Source organism: Oncorhynchus mykiss, chromosome 7 (genome assembly GCF_013265735.2).
Source record: "Oncorhynchus mykiss isolate Arlee chromosome 7, USDA_OmykA_1.1, whole genome shotgun sequence".
NCBI lineage: Eukaryota > Metazoa > Chordata > Actinopteri > Salmoniformes > Salmonidae > Oncorhynchus > Oncorhynchus mykiss.
Window position 1 is genome coordinate 232,410 of NC_048571.1, and position 20,082 is coordinate 252,491.

At 40.1% G+C, this 20,082-nt stretch overlaps 2 protein-coding genes across 9 annotated transcripts in view; one reads left to right on the forward strand and one right to left on the reverse strand.

Annotated features, from left to right (window-relative positions):
- LOC110519529 (zinc finger protein OZF-like) overlaps positions 1–8,748 on the forward strand; it is a 65,879-nt gene extending 57,131 nt beyond the window's left edge. For 3 of the 5 annotated variants that reach the window (XM_036981876.1, XM_036981878.1, XM_036981879.1), the window contains exon 4: positions 4,611–8,748. In XM_036981876.1, the coding sequence (XP_036837771.1) occupies positions 4,611–5,794 (1,184 nt within the window). In that variant the 3' untranslated portion in view covers positions 5,795–8,748. The other 2 variants (XM_036981880.1, XM_036981877.1) reach the window with 2 other exon arrangements.
- A 1,399-nt stretch (positions 8,749–10,147) lies between these two features.
- The window catches only part of LOC110519534 (zinc finger protein 501-like), a 36,862-nt gene continuing 26,927 nt past the window's right edge, over positions 10,148–20,082 (reverse strand). For 2 of the 4 annotated variants that reach the window (XM_036981904.1, XM_036981903.1), the window contains exon 3: positions 10,148–14,354. In XM_036981904.1, coding sequence (XP_036837799.1) covers positions 13,255–14,354 — 1,100 coding nt within the window. In that variant the 3' untranslated portion in view covers positions 10,148–13,254. Of the gene's footprint in view, positions 14,355–16,031; positions 16,250–18,740; positions 18,865–20,082 lie in introns of those variants that run through there. The other 2 variants (XM_036981901.1, XM_036981902.1) reach the window with 2 other exon arrangements.

Consider the following 20,082-nt stretch of genomic DNA (forward strand, 5'->3'; position numbering starts at 1 on the left):
CACCTCCATTCACATTGATGGGGCTGTAATGGAGAAGGTCGAGAGCTTCAAGTTCCTCGGTATCAACATCAACTTTCATGGTCTAGGCACACCAATACAGTCGTTAGGAGGGCACAACAATGCCTATTCCCCTTCAGGAGGGTTAAAAGATTTGTCATGAGTCCTCAGATCCTCAAAACGTTCTACAGCTGCACCATCGAGGGCATCCTGACTGATTGCATCACTGCTTGGTATGGCAACTGCTCGGCATCCGACTTCAAGGCGCTACAGAGGGTAGTGCGTACGGCACAGCACCACACTGGGGCCGAGCACCCTGCCATCCAGGACCTCTATACCAGGCGGTGTCAGAGAAAGGCCCTAAACATTGTAAAAGACTCCAGCCACCAAAGTCACAGACTGTTCTCGCTGCTACCGCACGGCAAGCGGTACCGGAGCACCAAGTCTGGTACCAAAACGCTCCTTAACAGCTTCTACCCCCAAAGCCATAAGACTACTGAACAGTTAATCAAATGGTGACCTGGACAATTTGCATTGACCCCCTTTTTATTTTATTCTTATCTATTATTATGTTTTGCACTGACTCAGGCTCGAAGTACACTCACTCGACCCTAAACACACACACCACTAATACACACAAAACACACGGCACACACACATACTTACACATTCCTTCACGCTCTGAATACTTATATAAATAAGTTATTTCTGTTTTTTATTTTTAATACATTTGCAAGAATGTCTAAAAACCTGTTTTCGCTTTGTCATTAAGGGGTATTGTGATGTCATGGGGTATTGTGATGTCATGGGGTATTGTGATGTCATGGGGTTTTGCGTGTAGATTGATGAGGAAAAGAATACATTTTATCCGTTTTAGAGTAAGGCTGTAAAACGTAACAAAATATGGAAAAAGTCAAGGGGTCTGAGTACTTTCGAAATGCACTGTATGTGAATCCAGGAAATCTACTATATAGGTTAAGTGCACTTACGTTGTGTAATTTAAAGTGTGCACTTTGTGTCAAATGGGAATTAATTTTTGTTGTCTATGCTTAGCTACTTGATCTATTGAAATTAGATAATTGAACAGGAAAAAACATATTTTACAGAATAAAAAAGTTCCAGAACTGTCAAGACGATCATTTTTATGTCTGTTTCTCTTTATTACTACATCAACAGTGAGGACAAACCCAACCTGCCTCTCTCCTTCCACAGTGAGTCCAAACCTACAGTCACTGGGTCCTGATTGTGACAGTGGAGCCCAGTTTGCACTGGAGGATCCAGAGATGGCAACAGTGAAGCTGGAAGACTGCAGTCAAACACTGGAGCTGAATGTCAACATTAAAGATGAAGAAGAGGAGGAGAAGATTGGTAAATCTGTTAATCATGGTAAAAGCAGGTTCAATCTATTCTGTAATTCTGACATCACACATCCCTGCCAAACTCCAGACTGCACAGCAATGGTTGTTTTGTACATTTTTACACTTACATTTGAGTAATTTCGCTCGGTTTGGGATGTAGGATTTGAGCATAACCTGAAGGTAGGGAGGGGCAGTTCCCTTTGTTTCTCTGTAGGCAAGCACCATGATCTTGTAGTGGATGTGAGCTTCGACTGGAAGCCTGTGCAATGTACGGAAGAGCAGGGTGTGACATGGGGGAACTTGGGAATGTTGAACACCAGACAGATTGCAGTGTTCTGGATAAGTTGCGAGACAAAGCGACTAGACGTAATAGTGCCTGAAATAATGTGATTTGTCTTGTATGAGACATGTTGCTAGGCCTATGGGGCGGCAGGTAGCCTAGTAATTAGAGCGTCGAATCCCCAAGCTGCCAAGGTAAACATCTGTTGTTCTGCCCCTGAACAAGGCAGTTAACCCACTGTTCCCCGGTTGGCCGTCATTGAAAATAAGAATTTGTTCTTCACTGACTTGCCTAGTTAAATATAGGTATAAAAAAATATGAGCTGAGGTCCACTAGAGTTAACAATTATTCGTGGGAACTGCAAACTACTTACCCTAAACATCCCCCAAACCTACACGGATGGGAAGCATGTGTGATAAGACCTGTACTCAGAAGCCGACTGTCTAACTCGTGAAACTTTGAGACCATAGAAACTGTAGGACCACCCGTGAAAAGGCACTTGAGTAAAAGTATTATGAAAAACTGAGCGCTAACCAAGGACCGATGAACCAGTAAGGGAACCAATGTGGTAAAAACTTGTTGCTGGGTAGCCTTCATTTGCAACTAGAAACACGATGCTGGGTAGCCTTCATTTACAACTAGAAACACGTTGCTGGGTAGCCTTCATTTGCAACTAGAAACACGATGCTGGGTAGCCTTCATTTGCAACTAGAAACACGTTGCTGGGTAGCCTTCATTTGCAACTAGAAACACGTTGCTGGGTAGCCTTCATTTGCAACTAGAAACACGATGCTGGGTAGCCTTCATTTGCAACTAGAAACACGATGCTGGGTAGCCTTCATTTGCAACTAGAAACACGTTGCTGGGTAGCCTTCATTTGCAACTAGAAACACGATGCTGGGTAGCCTTCATTTGCAACTAGAAACACGTTGCTGGGTAGCCTTCATTTGCAACTAGAAACACGTTGCTGGGTAGCCTTCATTTGCAACTAGAAACACGTTGCTGGGTAGCCTTCATTTGCAACTAGAAACACGTTGCTGGGTAGCCTTCATTTGCAACTAGAAACACGTTGCTGGGTAGCCTTCATTTGCAACTAGAAACACGTTGCTGGGTAGCCTTCATTTGCAACTAGAAACACGTTGCTGGGTAGCCTTCATTTGCAACTAGAAATACGTTGCTGGGTAGCCTTCATTTGCAACTAGAAACACGTTGCTGGGTAGCCTTCATTTGCAACTAGAAACACGTTGCTGGGTAGCCTTCATTTGCAACTAGAAAATGGTGACTGGGACCAAATCGTTGTTAGTAGGTTAGGATGTTGAAACTTGCATAGAGAAGCATTTCCCCGAATAAATTATAGACCACAAGGTGAATCCCGGTACATAGAAACTTAAGCAAATTGTTAGAATTATGGAGAAGAAAACCCCCATGTATTTAACATTAATAGGCTACAGGCAAAATGACTGAAGCTTAAAGCCACAGTTCTTATTCGATACATTATTGACGATAGCCACCTTGACACTTGGTTTGCAGCTGGGAGGAGAATGTATCATTATGAGATGGGGACTAATGGCCAAGACTGACGCAACAAGATATTGCAGAAGACATTTTGTTTATAACGAGATGAAATGCAAGTAAAAATGTAAATACCTAAAATGAGTAAAAGGCAACTAAACTCATAAAGCATGGATGAAATATTACTTTTATCGCTGAAGAATCAATTGATAAAATGGCTGATATTGCAAATCACCCCTTGTAAAATAGGCTACGATTATGCATGTAAGCCAACTTAATGTCAAATATGACTGTTGGTGAGAAGAAGAAATAAAGATCCATGATTGCTGGCGATGGCTCTTGGGTACACCTTAGTTCGAGTCCACTCCTATCCAGTTATTAAATAAGAATAGAATATGTTTCTAAACACTTCTACGTTAATAATTATGAGTGAGAAAGTAACAGATGTAAAACACATCATAGCCCTCCGCCAAAACAAATGCTAACCTCCCCTCTTCTTTTAATGGTGAGAGGTTAGCATGTATTGGGGGTATTATATTTGTGTGTCTGTAACTTTCTCACTCATCATTATTCACAATATACAGTGCCTTGCGAAAGTATTCGGCCCCCTTGAACTTTGCGACCTTTTGCCACATTTCAGGCTTCAAACATAAAGATATAAAACTGTATTTTTTTGTGAAGAATCAACAACAAGTGGGACACAATCATGAAGTGGAACGACATTTATTGGATATTTCAAACTTTTTTAACAAATCAAAAACTGAAAAATTGGGCGTGCAAAATGATTCAGCCCCTTTACTTTCAGTGCAGCAAACTCTCTCCAGAAGTTCAGTGAGGATCTCTGAATGATCCAATGTTGACCTAAATGACTAATGATGATAAATACAATCCACCTGTGTGTAATCAAGTCTCCGTATACATTTTCATGTTGTTTAATCAGCTTCTTTATGTCACACCTGTCAGGTGGACGGATTATTTTGGCAATGCAGAAATGCTCACTAACACAGATGTAAACATTTTTGAGAAATAATCTTTTTGTGAATATGAAACATTTCTGGGATATTTTATTTCAGCTCATGAAACCTTTCGACCACACAGGAGACCATGTTGAGACATTCTCTACATCCAGAGAGCATTTATATAGACCACAAGCCTGACTGTTACCCACTTTTAGAATAGATGTATTCCCCGTTTGGATTGTACAGCCTACTGATGAGTTCATATGTTACTGCTACAGCCAGAAGAGGACTGGCCACCCCTCAGAGCCCGGTTCCTCCTTTCTAGGGAGTTTTTCCTAGCCAATGTGCTTCTACATCTGCATTGCTTGCTCTTTGAGGGTTTAAGCTGGATATATTTTAAAGCACTTTGTGAAAACTGCTGATGTAAAAAGGGCTTCATAAATTGCATTTGATTGACATGTATATCACACCAACTGACTGGTTCTTCTGATGTTGTTCACACAGGAGACCATGTTGAGACATTCTCTACATCCAGAGAGCAACAGCAGGAAGATCACAGAGCTAAGAGGTCTCACCACTGCCCACATTGTGAGGAGAGTTTCCCAATTCTATCAAATCTAAAAACACACCTAAAAATACACACAGACCAGAATCTGTATTCCTGCACAGATTGTGAGAAGAGATTCACAACATCACATGTTCTGACAGCTCATCAGAAAGTGCACACTGGAGAGAAGCCATACTTCTGCTTTGTCTGTGGGGAGAGTTTCTCTCAACAGGGCCATCTAAAAACCCACCATCGAATACACACAAGAGAGAAGCCATACTCCTGCTTTGACTGTGGGGAGAGTTTCTCTCAACAGGGCCACCTAAAAACCCACCAACGAATACACACAGGAGAGAAGCCTTACTCCTGCTCTGACTGTGGAAAGAGTTTCTCTCAACTGGGCAGCTTAAAAACACACAAACGTATACACACAGGAGAGAAGCCTTACTCCTGCTCTTACTGTGGGGAGTGTTTCTCTCAACTGGGCAACTTAAAAACACACGAACGTATACACACAGGAGAGAAGCCTTTCTCCTGCACTGACTGTGGGAAGAGCTTCACAACATCACAAGCTCTGACAGTTCATCAGCGAGTGCACACTGGAGAGAAGCCTTACTACTGCTCTGAATGTGGAAAGAGTTTCTCCCAATTGGATATGTTAAAATGTCACCAACGAATACATACAGGAGAGAAGCCTTACTCCTGCTCTGACTGTGGTAAGAGTTTCTCTCAACTGGGCAACTTAGAAGCACACCAACGTATACACACAGGAGAGAAGCCTTACTCCTGCTCTGAGTGTGGGAAGTGCTTCACAACATCAGCTGAGCTAAAAGTTCATAAAAGATCACACACAGGAGAGAAGCCTTACACCTGTTCTGACTGTAGAAAGAGTTTCTCCCGATTGGATATGTTAAAATGTCATCAGCGAATACATACAGGAGAGAAGCCTTATTCCTGCTCTGACTGTGGAAAAAGGTTCTCCCAACTGGGCAACTTAGAAGCGCACCAACGTATACACACAGGAGAGAAGCCTTACTCCTGCTCTGACTGCGGGAAGAGTTTCTCCCGATTGGATACCTTAAAACGCCACAAATGTATACATAAAGGGCAGAAGCCTCATCAGTTCTCTCAGACCAGCTAAGAGATAAAGTCACTCCATCACTTAAAGATGCACTATGTAGAAATCACTCCACCATTTCCTGTGTGTTCAAATTGCAATAGTTCTAAAATAAGCAGTCATTGTGTCACAGCTAAAAAAATCTAAACCGCTGTGAAATATATTTTCCATGATCAAAATATTGTATTTTCAGCTGTTGTACAAAAATGGAAGTAAAAAAACTAAACTTCAGAACGGGAAGCATAGAAATAGTGCACATAGAACAGATCTACTGCTTCTTAGACCGAGAGAAGCCTTACTCCTTGTCTGACTGTGGAAAAGGCTTCACAGCACTGGGTAATCTAAAAGTTAATCAGCGAACACACACTGGGGAAAAGCTTGTGTGTACTGCACTGCCTGTGGGAATATTTTATCTCTGTTGGACACCTTAGCTAGGCTTGGGTGTTATCCAGATTGTCGTACCTTCATATTGACCTTGTGCCATACCAGAATATTAGGTAACTGCACGCAAAAATATATATATATATTAGACAGCATATAATAGACAGCATCCAGGAGAAGTTAGCTAACTAACTACTAAATTAGCAAACCAAATGCACAACTGCAGAGCATTTAGCACATTTTAGACTGTTAACTTAAAGGGATATTCCTCATCTCCAGCACCACCCCAACATCAACATGTGAATATTGCGTGTTTCTGTAGTAAAAAAAAGATTGAGGAAGATAAGTGTTTCTAATGACATCATCGGTGTGCATCGTGTGATTTTTTTTTTGGACCAATTTATGAGGAGGCATTGCCTACTAATTGGTTGATGATGCCATTTTCACATGTTGATGTTTGGTTGGTGCTTCATTTCCCTTTAATAGAGCTAGTTATAAGATATGATATATTTGTCACATATATGTACCGACAGATGTAGCCTATTGAATATGATAAAATATGCATTAAATGCATCCTCCAATTGTAAAGTCTGTCTATGCCTATACAGGAGACAGTGTTGAGAGCAACAGCATGAAGAGAGCAAAGAGGTCTCACCACCGCCACTTCTCTCAGAACAGTTAAGATTAGAGTCTTAAAATAAGTTGTAACAGTAAATTGGATCAAATGAAGAAAGTGTAGAACACTATTGTAATCCTATTGTTTCTCATTGTGAGAAAACTGTGCAGAGGAAAGGGAGTGTTTATAGAATGTTAGCCTCTCTTTACTTTACATATCACTGTGCACCTTGTCTGTTTTGGTGTGTTTTGTTAGCTTCTAATGTAAAGATATTCAAATCTAATCTAATCAAATTTTATTTGTCACATACACATGGTTAGCAGATGTTAATGCGAGTGTAGCGAAATGCTTGTGCTTCTAGTTCCGACAATGCAGTAATAACCAACAAGTAATCTAGCTAACAATTCCAAAACTACTACCTTATAGACACAATATATTGAGATGACCTTGGATTTTCAGTTAATGTTAAATATCTTCTGTGAGGCTTCTCATTTTAAAAACAAACATTTTATAGTTTAACAGTTGACATGGTGGTACTGCTTCCCTCTCAGCCTGGTCTAACTCTTTCTGTGGGGAGAGTTTCAACTGGTCAGCTTAAAAACACACCAACTGTATACACACAGGAGAGAAGCCTTACTCCTGCTCTTTGGATGGCTGGGCGTATAACACGAACATCTAGCAACCCAAAGGTTGCATGTTTGAATCTCATCACAGATGACTTTAGCTTATTTTAGCTAATAAGCAACTTTGCAACGTCTTACTCCTTTTTAGATACTACTTAGCATGTTAGCTTAGCAAGCCGCTCCTTAGCATGTTAGCTTAGCATGCCGCTCCTTAGCATGTTAGCTTAGCATGCCACTCCTTAGCATGTTAGCTTAGCATGCCGCTCCTTAGCATGTTAGCTTAGCATGCCGCTCCTTAGCATGTTAGCTTAGCATGCCGCGCCTTAGCACGTTAGCTAAAAGTTTTTCCCCTAACCCTAAACTTAACCCAAAGCATAGCCACCTAGCTAGCATTAGCAACAATAAATTGTAATTCGTAACATATTGAACATTTGTAACATATTTTACAAATTCCAATTCATAACATATCATATAAATTGTAATTTATACGTCCTACAATTTCTATTCTACATTACATGACCAAAAGTATGTGGACACCTGCGCATCGAACATCTCATTCCAAAAACATGGGTATTAATATGGAGTTGGTCCCCCTTTTGCCGCTATAACAGGCTCTTCCGGGAAGGCTTTCCACCAGATGTTGGAACATTACTGTGGGCACTTGCTTTCATTCGGGTTGTCCCTCTAAAGTTCTCTGTGGGAATGAACTAGTAGACACGACATGTATCAGATAGAGATGATCAGTTTTCAACATTAGTTTGGGGGGATTATTTTTGCTATTAAACAACTGTTTAATGATACACAGGTTATGAAACTACTACGTGTGTTTATTAAGTTATCTTTTAAAAACATTTGTTTTAGTCATTGATAATGAATGTGTTTGGATAACTGCATAAGTTAAGTTAATTGATCTGCTAATTAAAAATAAAGTTACATGAATTTGTACTGGTCAAACTCTTCTGTTTTGTATTCAGTTCTTCCATTATAGATCTGACAGTATGAATGGTTCTTATGGTTGTATTCAGTTCTTCATATTAGATCTGACAGTATGAATGGTTCTTATGGTTGTATTCAGTTCTTCATATTAGATCTGACAGTATGAATGGTTCTTATGGTCTGAGTGCCTGGAGTGTTTTGGTATGACTACAGTCAGGAGTTCTCTCTGACGCTGTGATGTCACCAGGACAGAACCACATGTCTCTATAACACTCCAGGCCAGGTGGCAGTGATGCGCCTTTAACGTTGGTCTGAACAACACCAATAAACATCAAACAAGAAGAACGCACTCTCAGTGATCATGCCCCCTCCCCATGCTGCAAAGCAATCGAGAGCAATAGTAATGGTCTTTTTGTAGGCACTAAAAGGTCTGTGGTAAACACAGGCTTAGATCTCATACGTTTTCTATGAGTTAATCTTCATCAGCTAACATCACTTTTTTTGCATTTTGCTGCAGTTATGTATCATATAAAGCACATAAAATGCTTCATAGTTCATACAGGTCCTGTTAAATGACTGATATGATCTCGTAGAACAAAACGTATAAGATCTCCTAAGCCTGTGTTAAAACTTGTTATGGAGGTGGTCCCTGCACAGGGACAGCTCAGCGGAAATTTCAGAGCGCCACCTATAGTACTCGAGTATAGTACTCGATAAATCTCAAACTTTCATAAAAATACACATGCAAGGTACTGAATTAAAGCTACACTCGTTGTGAATCTAGCCACCAAGTCAGATTTGTAAAATGCTTTTCGGCGAAAGCATGAGAAGCTATTATCTGATAGCATGCACCCCCCCAAAATACCAGCACGACACGTAAACAACAGATTTTGCGGTAGCCGGCGCTACCCAAAACGCAGAAATAAAATATAAAACATTCATTACCTTGGACGAGCTTCTTTGTTGGCACTCCTATATGTCCCATAAACATCACAATTGGGTCTTTTTCCCGATTAAATCCGTCATTGTATACCCAAAATGTCATTTGCTGAAGGCCAGTCTGATGCTGCAAAAAGCCCATTTACAAGACGCAACGTCACTTTTTAAAATTACAAAAGTCGCCTATAAACTTTTACAAATCACTTCAAACGACTTTTCTAAACCAACTGTAGGTATTAATAAACGTTAATGATGTATCAAATTGATCACGGGGCGATCTGTATTCGATAGCAGCAAGTCTGGAAATCATCGTCCATTTTTTCAGTTTCACAACATACTGTGGTGCGCCTCAAGAAAGGAGGGGCTTATTCGTGTTGTAACCAAGGATAAATGTGTGGAAGCTGTAGGCGTTTACAGGGGGTCCTCATTTATTTTAGGTCGCCTTTAACAATACATTGAATGGCGGACAAATATTTTGTTTTTGGTAAACAGTTTTACCAGGGATTTTTACTCCTAAACACGTTCTGTTATAGCCACAGACCCGATTTAACCAGTTTTAGAAACTTCAGAGTGTTTTCTATCCACACATACTTATCATATGCATATACTATATTCTTGGCATGAGTAGCAGGACTTTGAAATGTTGCGCGATTTTTAACAAAAAGCTGCGAAAATTCGCATCATCCATAACAGGTTTTAACCTCAGACTTTATTTCCTGGATTCAGCCCAAACTATATTCTTTCCCCATAGAGATGGCTCAACTCCTTTCCAGTCTTTAGGACCACATATGCTGGTGAGTTCTATAAAAGATCACACAGCGAGTGCACACAATCAAACATTTGTAAGTACTTTTAATCCAACAAAATGATGAATACACTTGGTTTCATTGCACAATATCATTTTTATTGAACTGTTATTTAATAAGAAACATTTAAGTATTTTCTACTGCAAAACATCTATTTGTGTGCATTGTAGCAATTACTGGTGGCTAGCCATTTGGCTTGTCCCCATGGTGATGTGTAAAGGTGTAGTGACATGTTTTGAGTAGATAAACATGTCAATTAGAAATTAACATTGTATTTTCTGTATAGATAACCCAAAAAACAAAGGTTGACCAGCACAAAATCATGTAGAATGTTTATTTTTCATTAGCAGATAAATTAAGTTCATTACAGTTATCCAAATGTATTAATTATCAATTACTATAATAATGAATCTAGTTTTAAAAGACAATTTAATAAACAGGGAAGTCATTTCATAGCCTGTGTATCATTAAACAAAAGTCATTATGTAGTAAAAAATAATCCACCCAAAGTAATGGTGAAAACTGATCATCACACCATCTCTATCTGATACATGTGTCTACCAGCTCATTCCCACAGAAAACGGATCATCACACCATCTCTATCGGATACATGTGTCTACTAGCTCATTCCCAACAGAGAACTGATCATCACACCATCTCTATCTGATACATGTGTCTACTAGCTCATTCCCAACAGAGAACTGATCATCACACCATCTCTATCTGATACATGTTGTCTACCAGCTCATTCCCAACAGAGAACTGATCATCACACCATCTCTATCTGATACATGTTGTCTACTAGCTCATTCCCAACAGAGAACTGATCATCACACCATCTCTATCTGATACATGTTGTCTACCAGCTCATTCCCAACAGAGAACTGATCATCACACCATCTCTATCTGATACATGTGTCTACTAGCTCATTCCCAACAGAGAACTGATCATCACACCATCTCTATCTGATACATGTTGTCTACCAGCTCATTCCCAACAGAGAACTGATCATCACACCATCTCTATCTGATACATGTGTCTACTAGCTCATTCCCAACAGAGAACTGCAGAGGGACAACTTGGTGTCAGAGCAAAACCATACCACTCAATTTAGTATGTTATGTTACATTGGCCTATGAATGTAATACGATTTCTAAGATGTATGAATTACAATTCGTACAATATGTTACGAATTTGCGATACGTATGATATTTTACAAATTCCATTTTGTTGTTGCTAACATTAATTAACATGCTAAGTACACTATATATACACACAAAATAGTGGATTTGGCTACTTCAGCCACACCTGTTGCTGACAGGAGTATAAAATCGAGCACACGGCCATGCAATCTCCATAGACAAACATTGGAAGTAGAATGGCCTTACTGATACTGAAGAGCTCAGTGACTTTCAATGTGGCACCGTCATAGGATGCCACTTTTCCAACAAGTCAGTTCGTCATGTTTCTTCCTTGCTAGAGCTGCCCTGTTAAACTGTAAGTGCTGTTATTATGAAAACATCTAGGAGCAAGAATGGCTCAACCACGAAGTGGTAAGCCACACAAGCTCAAAAAACGGGACCACCGAGAGCGGAAGCGCTTAGCACGTAAAAATTGCCTGTCCTATCGAGTTCCAAACTGCTTCTGGAAGCAACAGAAGAACTGTTCATCGGGAGCTTCATGAAATGGGTTTCCATGGCCGAGTAGCCGCACACAAGACTAAGATCACCATGCGCAATGCCAAGCATTGGCTGGAGGGGTGTAAAGCTCGCCGCTATTGGACTCTGAAGCAGTGTAAACGTGTTGTCTGGAGTGATGAATCACTCTTCATCATCTGGCAGTCCCACAGAAAAATCTGTGTTTGGTGAATGCCAGGCAAACGCTACCTGCCCCAATGCATAGTGGCAACTGTAAAGTTTGGTGGAGGAATAATGGTGTGGGGCTGTTTTTCATGGTTCGGGCTAGGCTCCATAGTTCCAGTGAAGGGAAATCTTAACGTGCAATGACATTATAGATGATTCTGTGCTGCCAACTTTGTGGCACCAGTTTGGGGAAGGCCCTTTCCTGTTTCAGCGTGACAATGCCCCCGAGCACAAATAGACGTCCATACAGAAATGGTGTGTCAAAAAACGGTTTGAAAGAACTTGACTGGCCTGCACAGAGCCCTGATCTCAACCCCATCACACCTTTGGGATGAATTGGAATATCGACTGCGAGCCAGGCCTAATCGCCCAACATCAGTGCCCAACCTCACTAATGCGTCTGAATGGAAGCACGTTCCCGTAGCAATGTTACAACTTCTAGTGGAAAGCCTTCCCAGGAGAGTGGGGGCTGTTATAGCAGCAATGTTCAAACATCTAGTGGAAAGCCTTCCCAGAAGAGTGGGGGCTGTTATAGCAGCAAAAGGGGGACCAGGTCCATATTAAGGGCCATGATTTTGGAATGAGATGTTCCACGAGCAGGTGCCCACATACTTTTGTCCATGTAGTGTAGTTGGAAAAGGTGCTTATTAGTTCAAATGCAAAAGTTGTCCATGATGAGATTCGAACATGAAACCTTTGGGTTGCAAGACGTTCATGTTATATGCCTTTGGGTTGCAATACGTTCATGTTATATGCCTTTGGGTTGCAAGACGTTCATGTTATATGCCTTTGGGTTGCAATACGTTCATGTTATATGCCTTTGGGTTGCAAGACGTTCATGTTATATGCCTTTGGGTTGCAATACGTTCATGTTATATGCCTTTGGGTTGCAAGACGTTCATGTTATATGCCTTTGGGTTGCAAGACGTTCATGTTATATGCCTTTGGGTTGCAAGACGTTCATGTTATATGCCTTTGGGTTGCAATACGTTCATGTTATATGCCTTTGGGTTGCAAGACGTTCATGTTATATGCAGACCCATCTATCCACCCTCCTTTTGGTTTGTCCTAAAGGGACATTTCTTCATATTCATCATCTCCAGCACCACCACAACATCAACACATGTGCAAATGGCTCATTAAAAAAAAGGATGGACTTTCCAATGACATGATTCTATAAACGCACTCTTTCCTCTTCACAGTTCCCTCGCAGTGAGAAACAATATGATTACAGTAGTGTTACTCTTTCTTAATGTTATCAAATTCACTGTTACCACTTCTTTTATGAGATGAGGATTAATTGATGGAGTGACTTTAATCTTAGCTGGTCTGAGAGAAGTGATGAGGCTTCTCTCCTTTATGTATACATTGATGTGTTTTTAAGGTAGCCAATCGGGTGAAACTCTTCCCACAGTCAGAGCAGAAATAAGGCTTCTCTCCTGTGTGTCTTCTTTGATGAACTTTTAGCTCAGTTGATGTTGTGAAGCACTTCCCACAGTCAGAGCAGGAGTAAGGCTTCTCTCCTTTATGTATACGTTGGTGTGTTTTTAAGTTGCTCTGATTTGAAAAACTCTTCCCACAGTCAGAGCACGCGTAAGGCTTCTCTCCTGTGTGTATTCGTTGGTGTGACTTTAAGCCGCTCTGTTGAAAAAAGTTCATCCCACATTCAGAGCAGTAGTAAGGCTTCTCTCCTGTGTGTATTCGCTGGTGACATATTAAGTGGCCCTGTTGAGAGAAACTCTTCCCACAGTCAGAGCAGCAGTAAGGCTTCTCTCCTGTGTGTGTTCTCCGATGAACTCTTAGCTCAACTGATCTTGTGAAACATTTTCCACAGTCAGAGCAGAAGTAATGCTTCTCTCCTGTATGTATAAGTTGGTGTGACTTTAAGCTGCTCTGCTGAGAGAAAATCGCCCCACAGTCAGAGCAGGAGTAAGGCTTCTCTCCCGTGTGTACACGTTGGTGTTTTTTTAAGCTGCTTGATGAGGTGAAACTGTTCCCACAGTCAGAGCAGGAGTAAGGCTTCTCTCCTGTGTGCATAAGTTGGTGTGTTTTTAAGCTGCTCTGTTGAGAGAAACTCTCCCCACAGTCAGAGCAGGAGTAAGGCTTCTCTCCTGTATGTATACGTTGGTGTGTTTTTAAGTTGCTCTGATGCGAGAAACTCTCCCCACAGTCAGAGCAGGAGTAAGGTTTTTCTCCAGTGTGCACTCGTCGATGAACTGTCAGAGCCTGTGATGTTGTGAAACTCTTCCCACAGTCAGTGCAGGAATACAGATTCTCCCCTGTGTGTATTTGTAGGTGTATTTTTAGCTTTGATAGAATTGGGAAAATCTCCTCACAATGTGGGCAGTGGTGAGACCTGTTTGCTCTGTGATCTTCCTGCTGTTGCTCTCTGGATGTAGAGAATGTCTCAACATGGTCTCCTGTGTGAACAACATCAGAAGAACCAGTCAGTCAATTTTTTAAAATTTTAAAACGTTTATTTTTCCATATATATGTGTTGAAATAAAATCAGCTATATGGAGGCTACTGAGCTTGTCCGATTTAAAAATGAAGACACATAAAATACTCAAGAGAGAGCTAGAAATAAATATTGCCTAACCAGAAGTAAAAAAAAATCTGTTCCCGACTCTCCTTCTCCCGCTGGCCTTCTGTTATGCTCCTGACGTTGCCGGTCGGCAACCTTTTCCATTTGGAGTGCGAAGGTATAGTACCATTTCTACTGATTTGCCAGTTGTGATTTTCATGTGTACATTTTCATGGAACGGTTTCATTCATAATAAAGTTTTCATATCTCAAATCAATGTCACGTGGTTAATCAAAATTCTATCAAAATGATACAAATCTAAAAGTAACTTCTATTGTCAATATGTAAAACTAGCTTTCATAAAGCCAACAAATAAAAACATTGCAGCGTGCAGGTAGAAAATATCCTGCTGAAAATAGTTATCCTATCAATCAAATTGGCTGCACATGGTCTGTCTGGAAGACATTTTAAACATTGTATCAACTATTAATTTGGTGTGGCCTGTGCTAGAAAACTTGCAACATTGTATAAAATATTTTGGGCCCTTAGAGTTGCCAGCAAGCTCCAGACAGACAGACAGACACAGCTGTAGGCTATTTGCACAAGGGATAAGAAGTAAGATGTTTCCACCGAATCAAAGCATGACATTTTTTCCCCTTTCATATTGAGTTGTTATCAAAAGGGAGAGAACTGGATTTTTTGTAGAAACAGACTTTGTTTACTTGCTGTTTGAGATTAACATTTTTTATACGAGAAACTCCACAGTGACGGTGAGTTAAGACAAACAGAAATATTATCAGATTCACTCAGACAAATGTCTCGTGTGTCATACAAGTTTTATATACACAGTACCAGTCAAATGTTTGGACACACCTACTTATTCAAGGGTTTTTCTTTATTTTTACTATTTTCTACATTGTAGAATAAAACATCAAAACTATAAAATAACAAATATGGAATCATGTAGTAACCAAAAAAAGTGAATATTATGAGTCACATCATCCTCCACTCACTATCACAAGGGTTAGTAACTACACAGACTCATTTCATATCATCCTCCACTCACTATCACAAGGGTTAGTAACTACACAGACTAATTTCATATCATCCCCAAATTACTATCACAAGGGTTAGTAACTACACAGACTCATTTCATATAATCCTCCACTCACTATCACAAGGGTTAGTAACAACAGACTCATTTCATATCATCCTCCACTCACTATCACAAGGGTTAGTAACTACAGACTCATTTCATATAATCCTCCACTCACTATCACAAGGGTTAGTAACAACAGACTCATTTCATATCATCCTCCACTTACTATTACAAGGGTTAGTAACTACACAGACTAATTTCATATCATCCTCCACTCACTATCACAAGGGTTAGTAACTACACAGACTCATTTCATATCATCATCCACTCACTATCACAAGGGTTAGAAACTACAGGCTCATTTCATAGAACTTGTTCAAGGATCTCTGATGTCAGATTTACAGAATTAAACCTATCAATAACTTATGGAGGTCTAACTTATGAAGATAATTTATAGATAGAACCTGCTCTTACCATCATAAACAGATTTCCTAATCTTCTCCTCCTCTTCTTCATCTTTAATGTTGACATTCAGCTCCAGTGTTTGACTGCAGTCTTCCAGCTTCACTGATGCCATCTCTGGATCCTGCAGTACAAACTGGGCTCCACTGTCACCATTAGGACCCAGTGACTGTAGATTGGGTTTGTCCTCACTGTTGATGTTACCGGCCTCAGACATAATCGGAGTTGGCCTGTAGTAATGAAGAGAAAATGGCCCCCCCAAAAAGTTATTGTCTTGAGAGTTCTGGTGTTTTCTTTATTCTCTAAAAATGATATTAGATCAGGTAGCTAAACATTGAAAACAAAACCATTTATTCATTTCACATTGCACACTTTAAATTACAGCGCTCATAACCTATAGTAGATTTACTAAATTCACATAAATGCATAAATGACTCAAAAACCATTTAGTACAAGGTTGCAGTATGTTTCAGGCAGCACTATGTACTATTTTCCTGAATAACCTTGTCTTCTCTGTATTATTTAACTCCAATTGTATTTCCCGTTCATACGATAGAAACATTTATAGATAAAGATGGAAACAACTGAATGTGTCTGAATATTTTTACACATGTAGAAAACTGATAATCATTACGTTCTGCTTCAAAACAGTAATGCAACCTTGAAATTGTCTCTCACTCATGCACCCGCACTGCCTGAACGGAAGTCCGTTGACACCACAGAGTTACCACCACCTGCAGTGCTGGAGTCCTGAACCAATTAGTGTCATTCGGATACTACAATAGTCCTAGTAAGCAAAAAAACATCTAAAATACTTATTTTTCCAAACGTTCAAGTTAGATTCATTTTAGGTTATGAATGAAAGTTGAAAAGTCATATAAAAGCGTTCCTTATGTCCAGGTGGGAAAGGGCAGTGTGGAGTGCAATAGAGATTGCATCATCTGTGGATCTGTTAGGGCAGTATGCAAATTGTTGTGGGTCTAGGGTTTCTGGTATAATGGTGTTGATGCAAACCATGACTGGCCTTTCAAAGCACTTCATGGCTACAGGCGTGAGTCCTACGGGTTGGTAGTCATTTAGGCAGGTTACCTTAGTGTTCTTGGGCACAGGGACTATGGTGGTCTGCTTGAAACATGTAGGTATTACAGACTCAGTCAGGGACAGGTTGAAAAAGTCAGTGAAGACACTTTCCTGTTGGTCAATGCATGCTCGGAGTATCTGCCTGGCCTTGTGAATGTTGACCTGTTAAAAGGCCTTACTCACATCGGCTATGGAGAGCGTGATCACAGTCGTCTGGAACGGCTGATGCTCTCATGCATGCTTCAGTGTTGCTTGCCTCGAAGTGAGCATAGAAGTAATTTAGCTCGTCTGGTAGGCTCGTGTCACTGGGCAGCTCACGGCTGTGCTTCCTTTTGTAGTCTGTAATAGTGTGCGAGCTCTGCCACATCCTTGTAAGCAGGAATCATGAGGATAGAATTATGGTCAGATTTGCCAAATAGAGGGCGAGGGAGAGCTTTGTACACGTCTCTGTGTGTGGAGTAAAGGTGATCTAGATTAGTTTTATTTGCATCCGTGACATGCTGGTAGAAATGGGGCAAAACAGATTTTAGCTTTCCTGCATTAAAGTTTCCGGCCACTAGGAGTGGATGAGCATTTTCTTGTTTGCTTATGGCCTTATAGAGCTCATTGGTGATAAATAGACAGCAATGAAAAATATAGATGAAAACTCTCTTGGTAAATAGTGTGGTCTAAGGCTTATCATGAGATACTGTACCTCATGCAAGCAAAACCTTTAGAATTCTTTAATATTAGATTTCATGCACCAGCTGTTGTTTACAAATATACACAGACACCACCCCTTGTCTTACAAAAGGCAGATGTTCCATCTTGCCGATGCAGCGCAAACCCTGCCAGCTGTATGCTATCTATGTCATCGTTCAGCCACGACTCGGTGAAACATAAGACATTACAGTTTATTTGTGATCGTAGCTCGTCTATTTTGTCATCCAATGATTGTACGTTGGCTAATAGGACTGAGGGTAGAAGCAGATTACCCACAATGCCAAAAAAACACACAATAGCACAATTGGTTAGGAAACCATAAAACAGCAGCCATCTACTCCGGAGCCATTCTAATCCATTTTAAATTAAGTAACAACATTCTAACCATGTTTAGTGTTGCCTAGTCCAAATTTGAAATGATTCCACTATTTTGTATCAGTTTGCATCAATTTCAATGAGGGACTTTTATGTTGAGGGAGAAACGCAATTGTGGCTAATCGCTATTCTGGCTAGCTTCACATAGCTAGGGACAAGCGGGTACCAGGGCTGCTTCCAGGAGGGGGACGGAGACGTTGGCCACATTCCGATATAAATGTATTATGTAGAATAAACATGCCTCTGATTCTAAGGGATCATCTCAGTTCTATTCAGGGCATTTCTATCTGCAACTTTCCACAACGTTTTTGTACTGAACATCCCCAGGAGAACACGACTGAGTTATGTATGAACCTGGAAAGCCTCACAAATGAACGTGTGTGTGTTGGACACCGCTCCGTGTGCTTGTAAAATATTTTTTTTATCACGTTCATCACTCACTCGGTTTGACACGAGAAATTACACAAAACCTTTCCCAAACGTGATAATATCTTATACGTTGTGTTATCTAATACGTTATGACGCTCTTTCGCTATTAGACAGTTTAAACGTGCTATTACATACCTGTAGTAATAAAGCGAAACGCACAACAACGTTCTGTCGTTTTCTTTACTCCGAAGAATGGTGGCAGGCAACCCGGAACTTCCTGTTTCCCACTACCGTAGTGCAACAGCGACATGTATTGGACTGATGGACTAACTACTGATAAAGCATGTAAAATATAAAGCGAACTTGATTAGCAAGACAAATAAACCTTGGTTCAAGAAAACTAAAGGTGTGTCTGTTTTAATGTCTAAGTTTTTTTTTAAACATTACATGGTCTCTGTGGAAGGCCACAGAGATAATGCCAGTTGAATAATGTTTACATATCTTGCATTACTCATCTCATATGTATATACTGTATTCTATAACATCTATTGCATCTTAGCCTATGCTGCTCTGACATTGCTTATCCATCTATTAATTTATATTCTTATTCCATTCCTTTACTTAGATTTGTGTGTATTAGGCATTTGTTGTGGAATTGCTAGATATTACTTGCTAGATATTGCTGCACAGTCGGAACTAGAAGCACAAACATTTTGTTACACTCGGAATAACATCTGTTAACCATGTGTATGTGATCAATAACATTTTATGTGGAAGATCAAGAATCTCATCCACCCGAGCCACGGCCTGTTCCCCCTGCTACCATGTAGCAAGCAGAGACGGTACAGGTGCATCAAAGCTGGTACCAAGAGAATGAAACTGCTTCTATCTCCAGGCCATAAGACTGTTGAACAGTCATCACTGATTTGATTTTGAGAATATTGGTGACTAGTAAATTGTCTTGTCCCAGTGTGTGGAGGTGTCATGACATGTATTGTGTAGATAAATACAGATATATATTATTTTGAATGTCATGAATTAAACAAAAGCATTACATTTACTGTAAAGATAACCCCCCATAACTACAATGATTCAGTAGATCAATAAAGTTGCATTACTCTAGCAGGTCTCACAGCTGTTTATGCTGACAAAACATGTTAGAGAATAGGTCAGATTTAGCTTTGTGATGCTCATTTCAACTTCCTGTCTTGTTCAGCTTCAGAAAAACAGCAAATGTCACTTGAAACATTGTTTTTTGGTAATTCATTATACAAAAGGGAAGAGTTTGACCAGTACAAATTCATGTAAGTTATCCAAACATATTCATCATTAATGACTAAAATAACTCATCTAGTTTTAAAATACAATTTAAGAAACAAAAGGTATCCACCCAAATGACTGGTGAAAACTGATCATCACACCATCTCTATCTGATAAATGTTGTGTCTACATACTCATTCCCACAGAAAACTGATCATCACACCATCTCTATCTGATAAATGTTGTGTCTACCAGCTCATTCTCACAGAAAACTTCA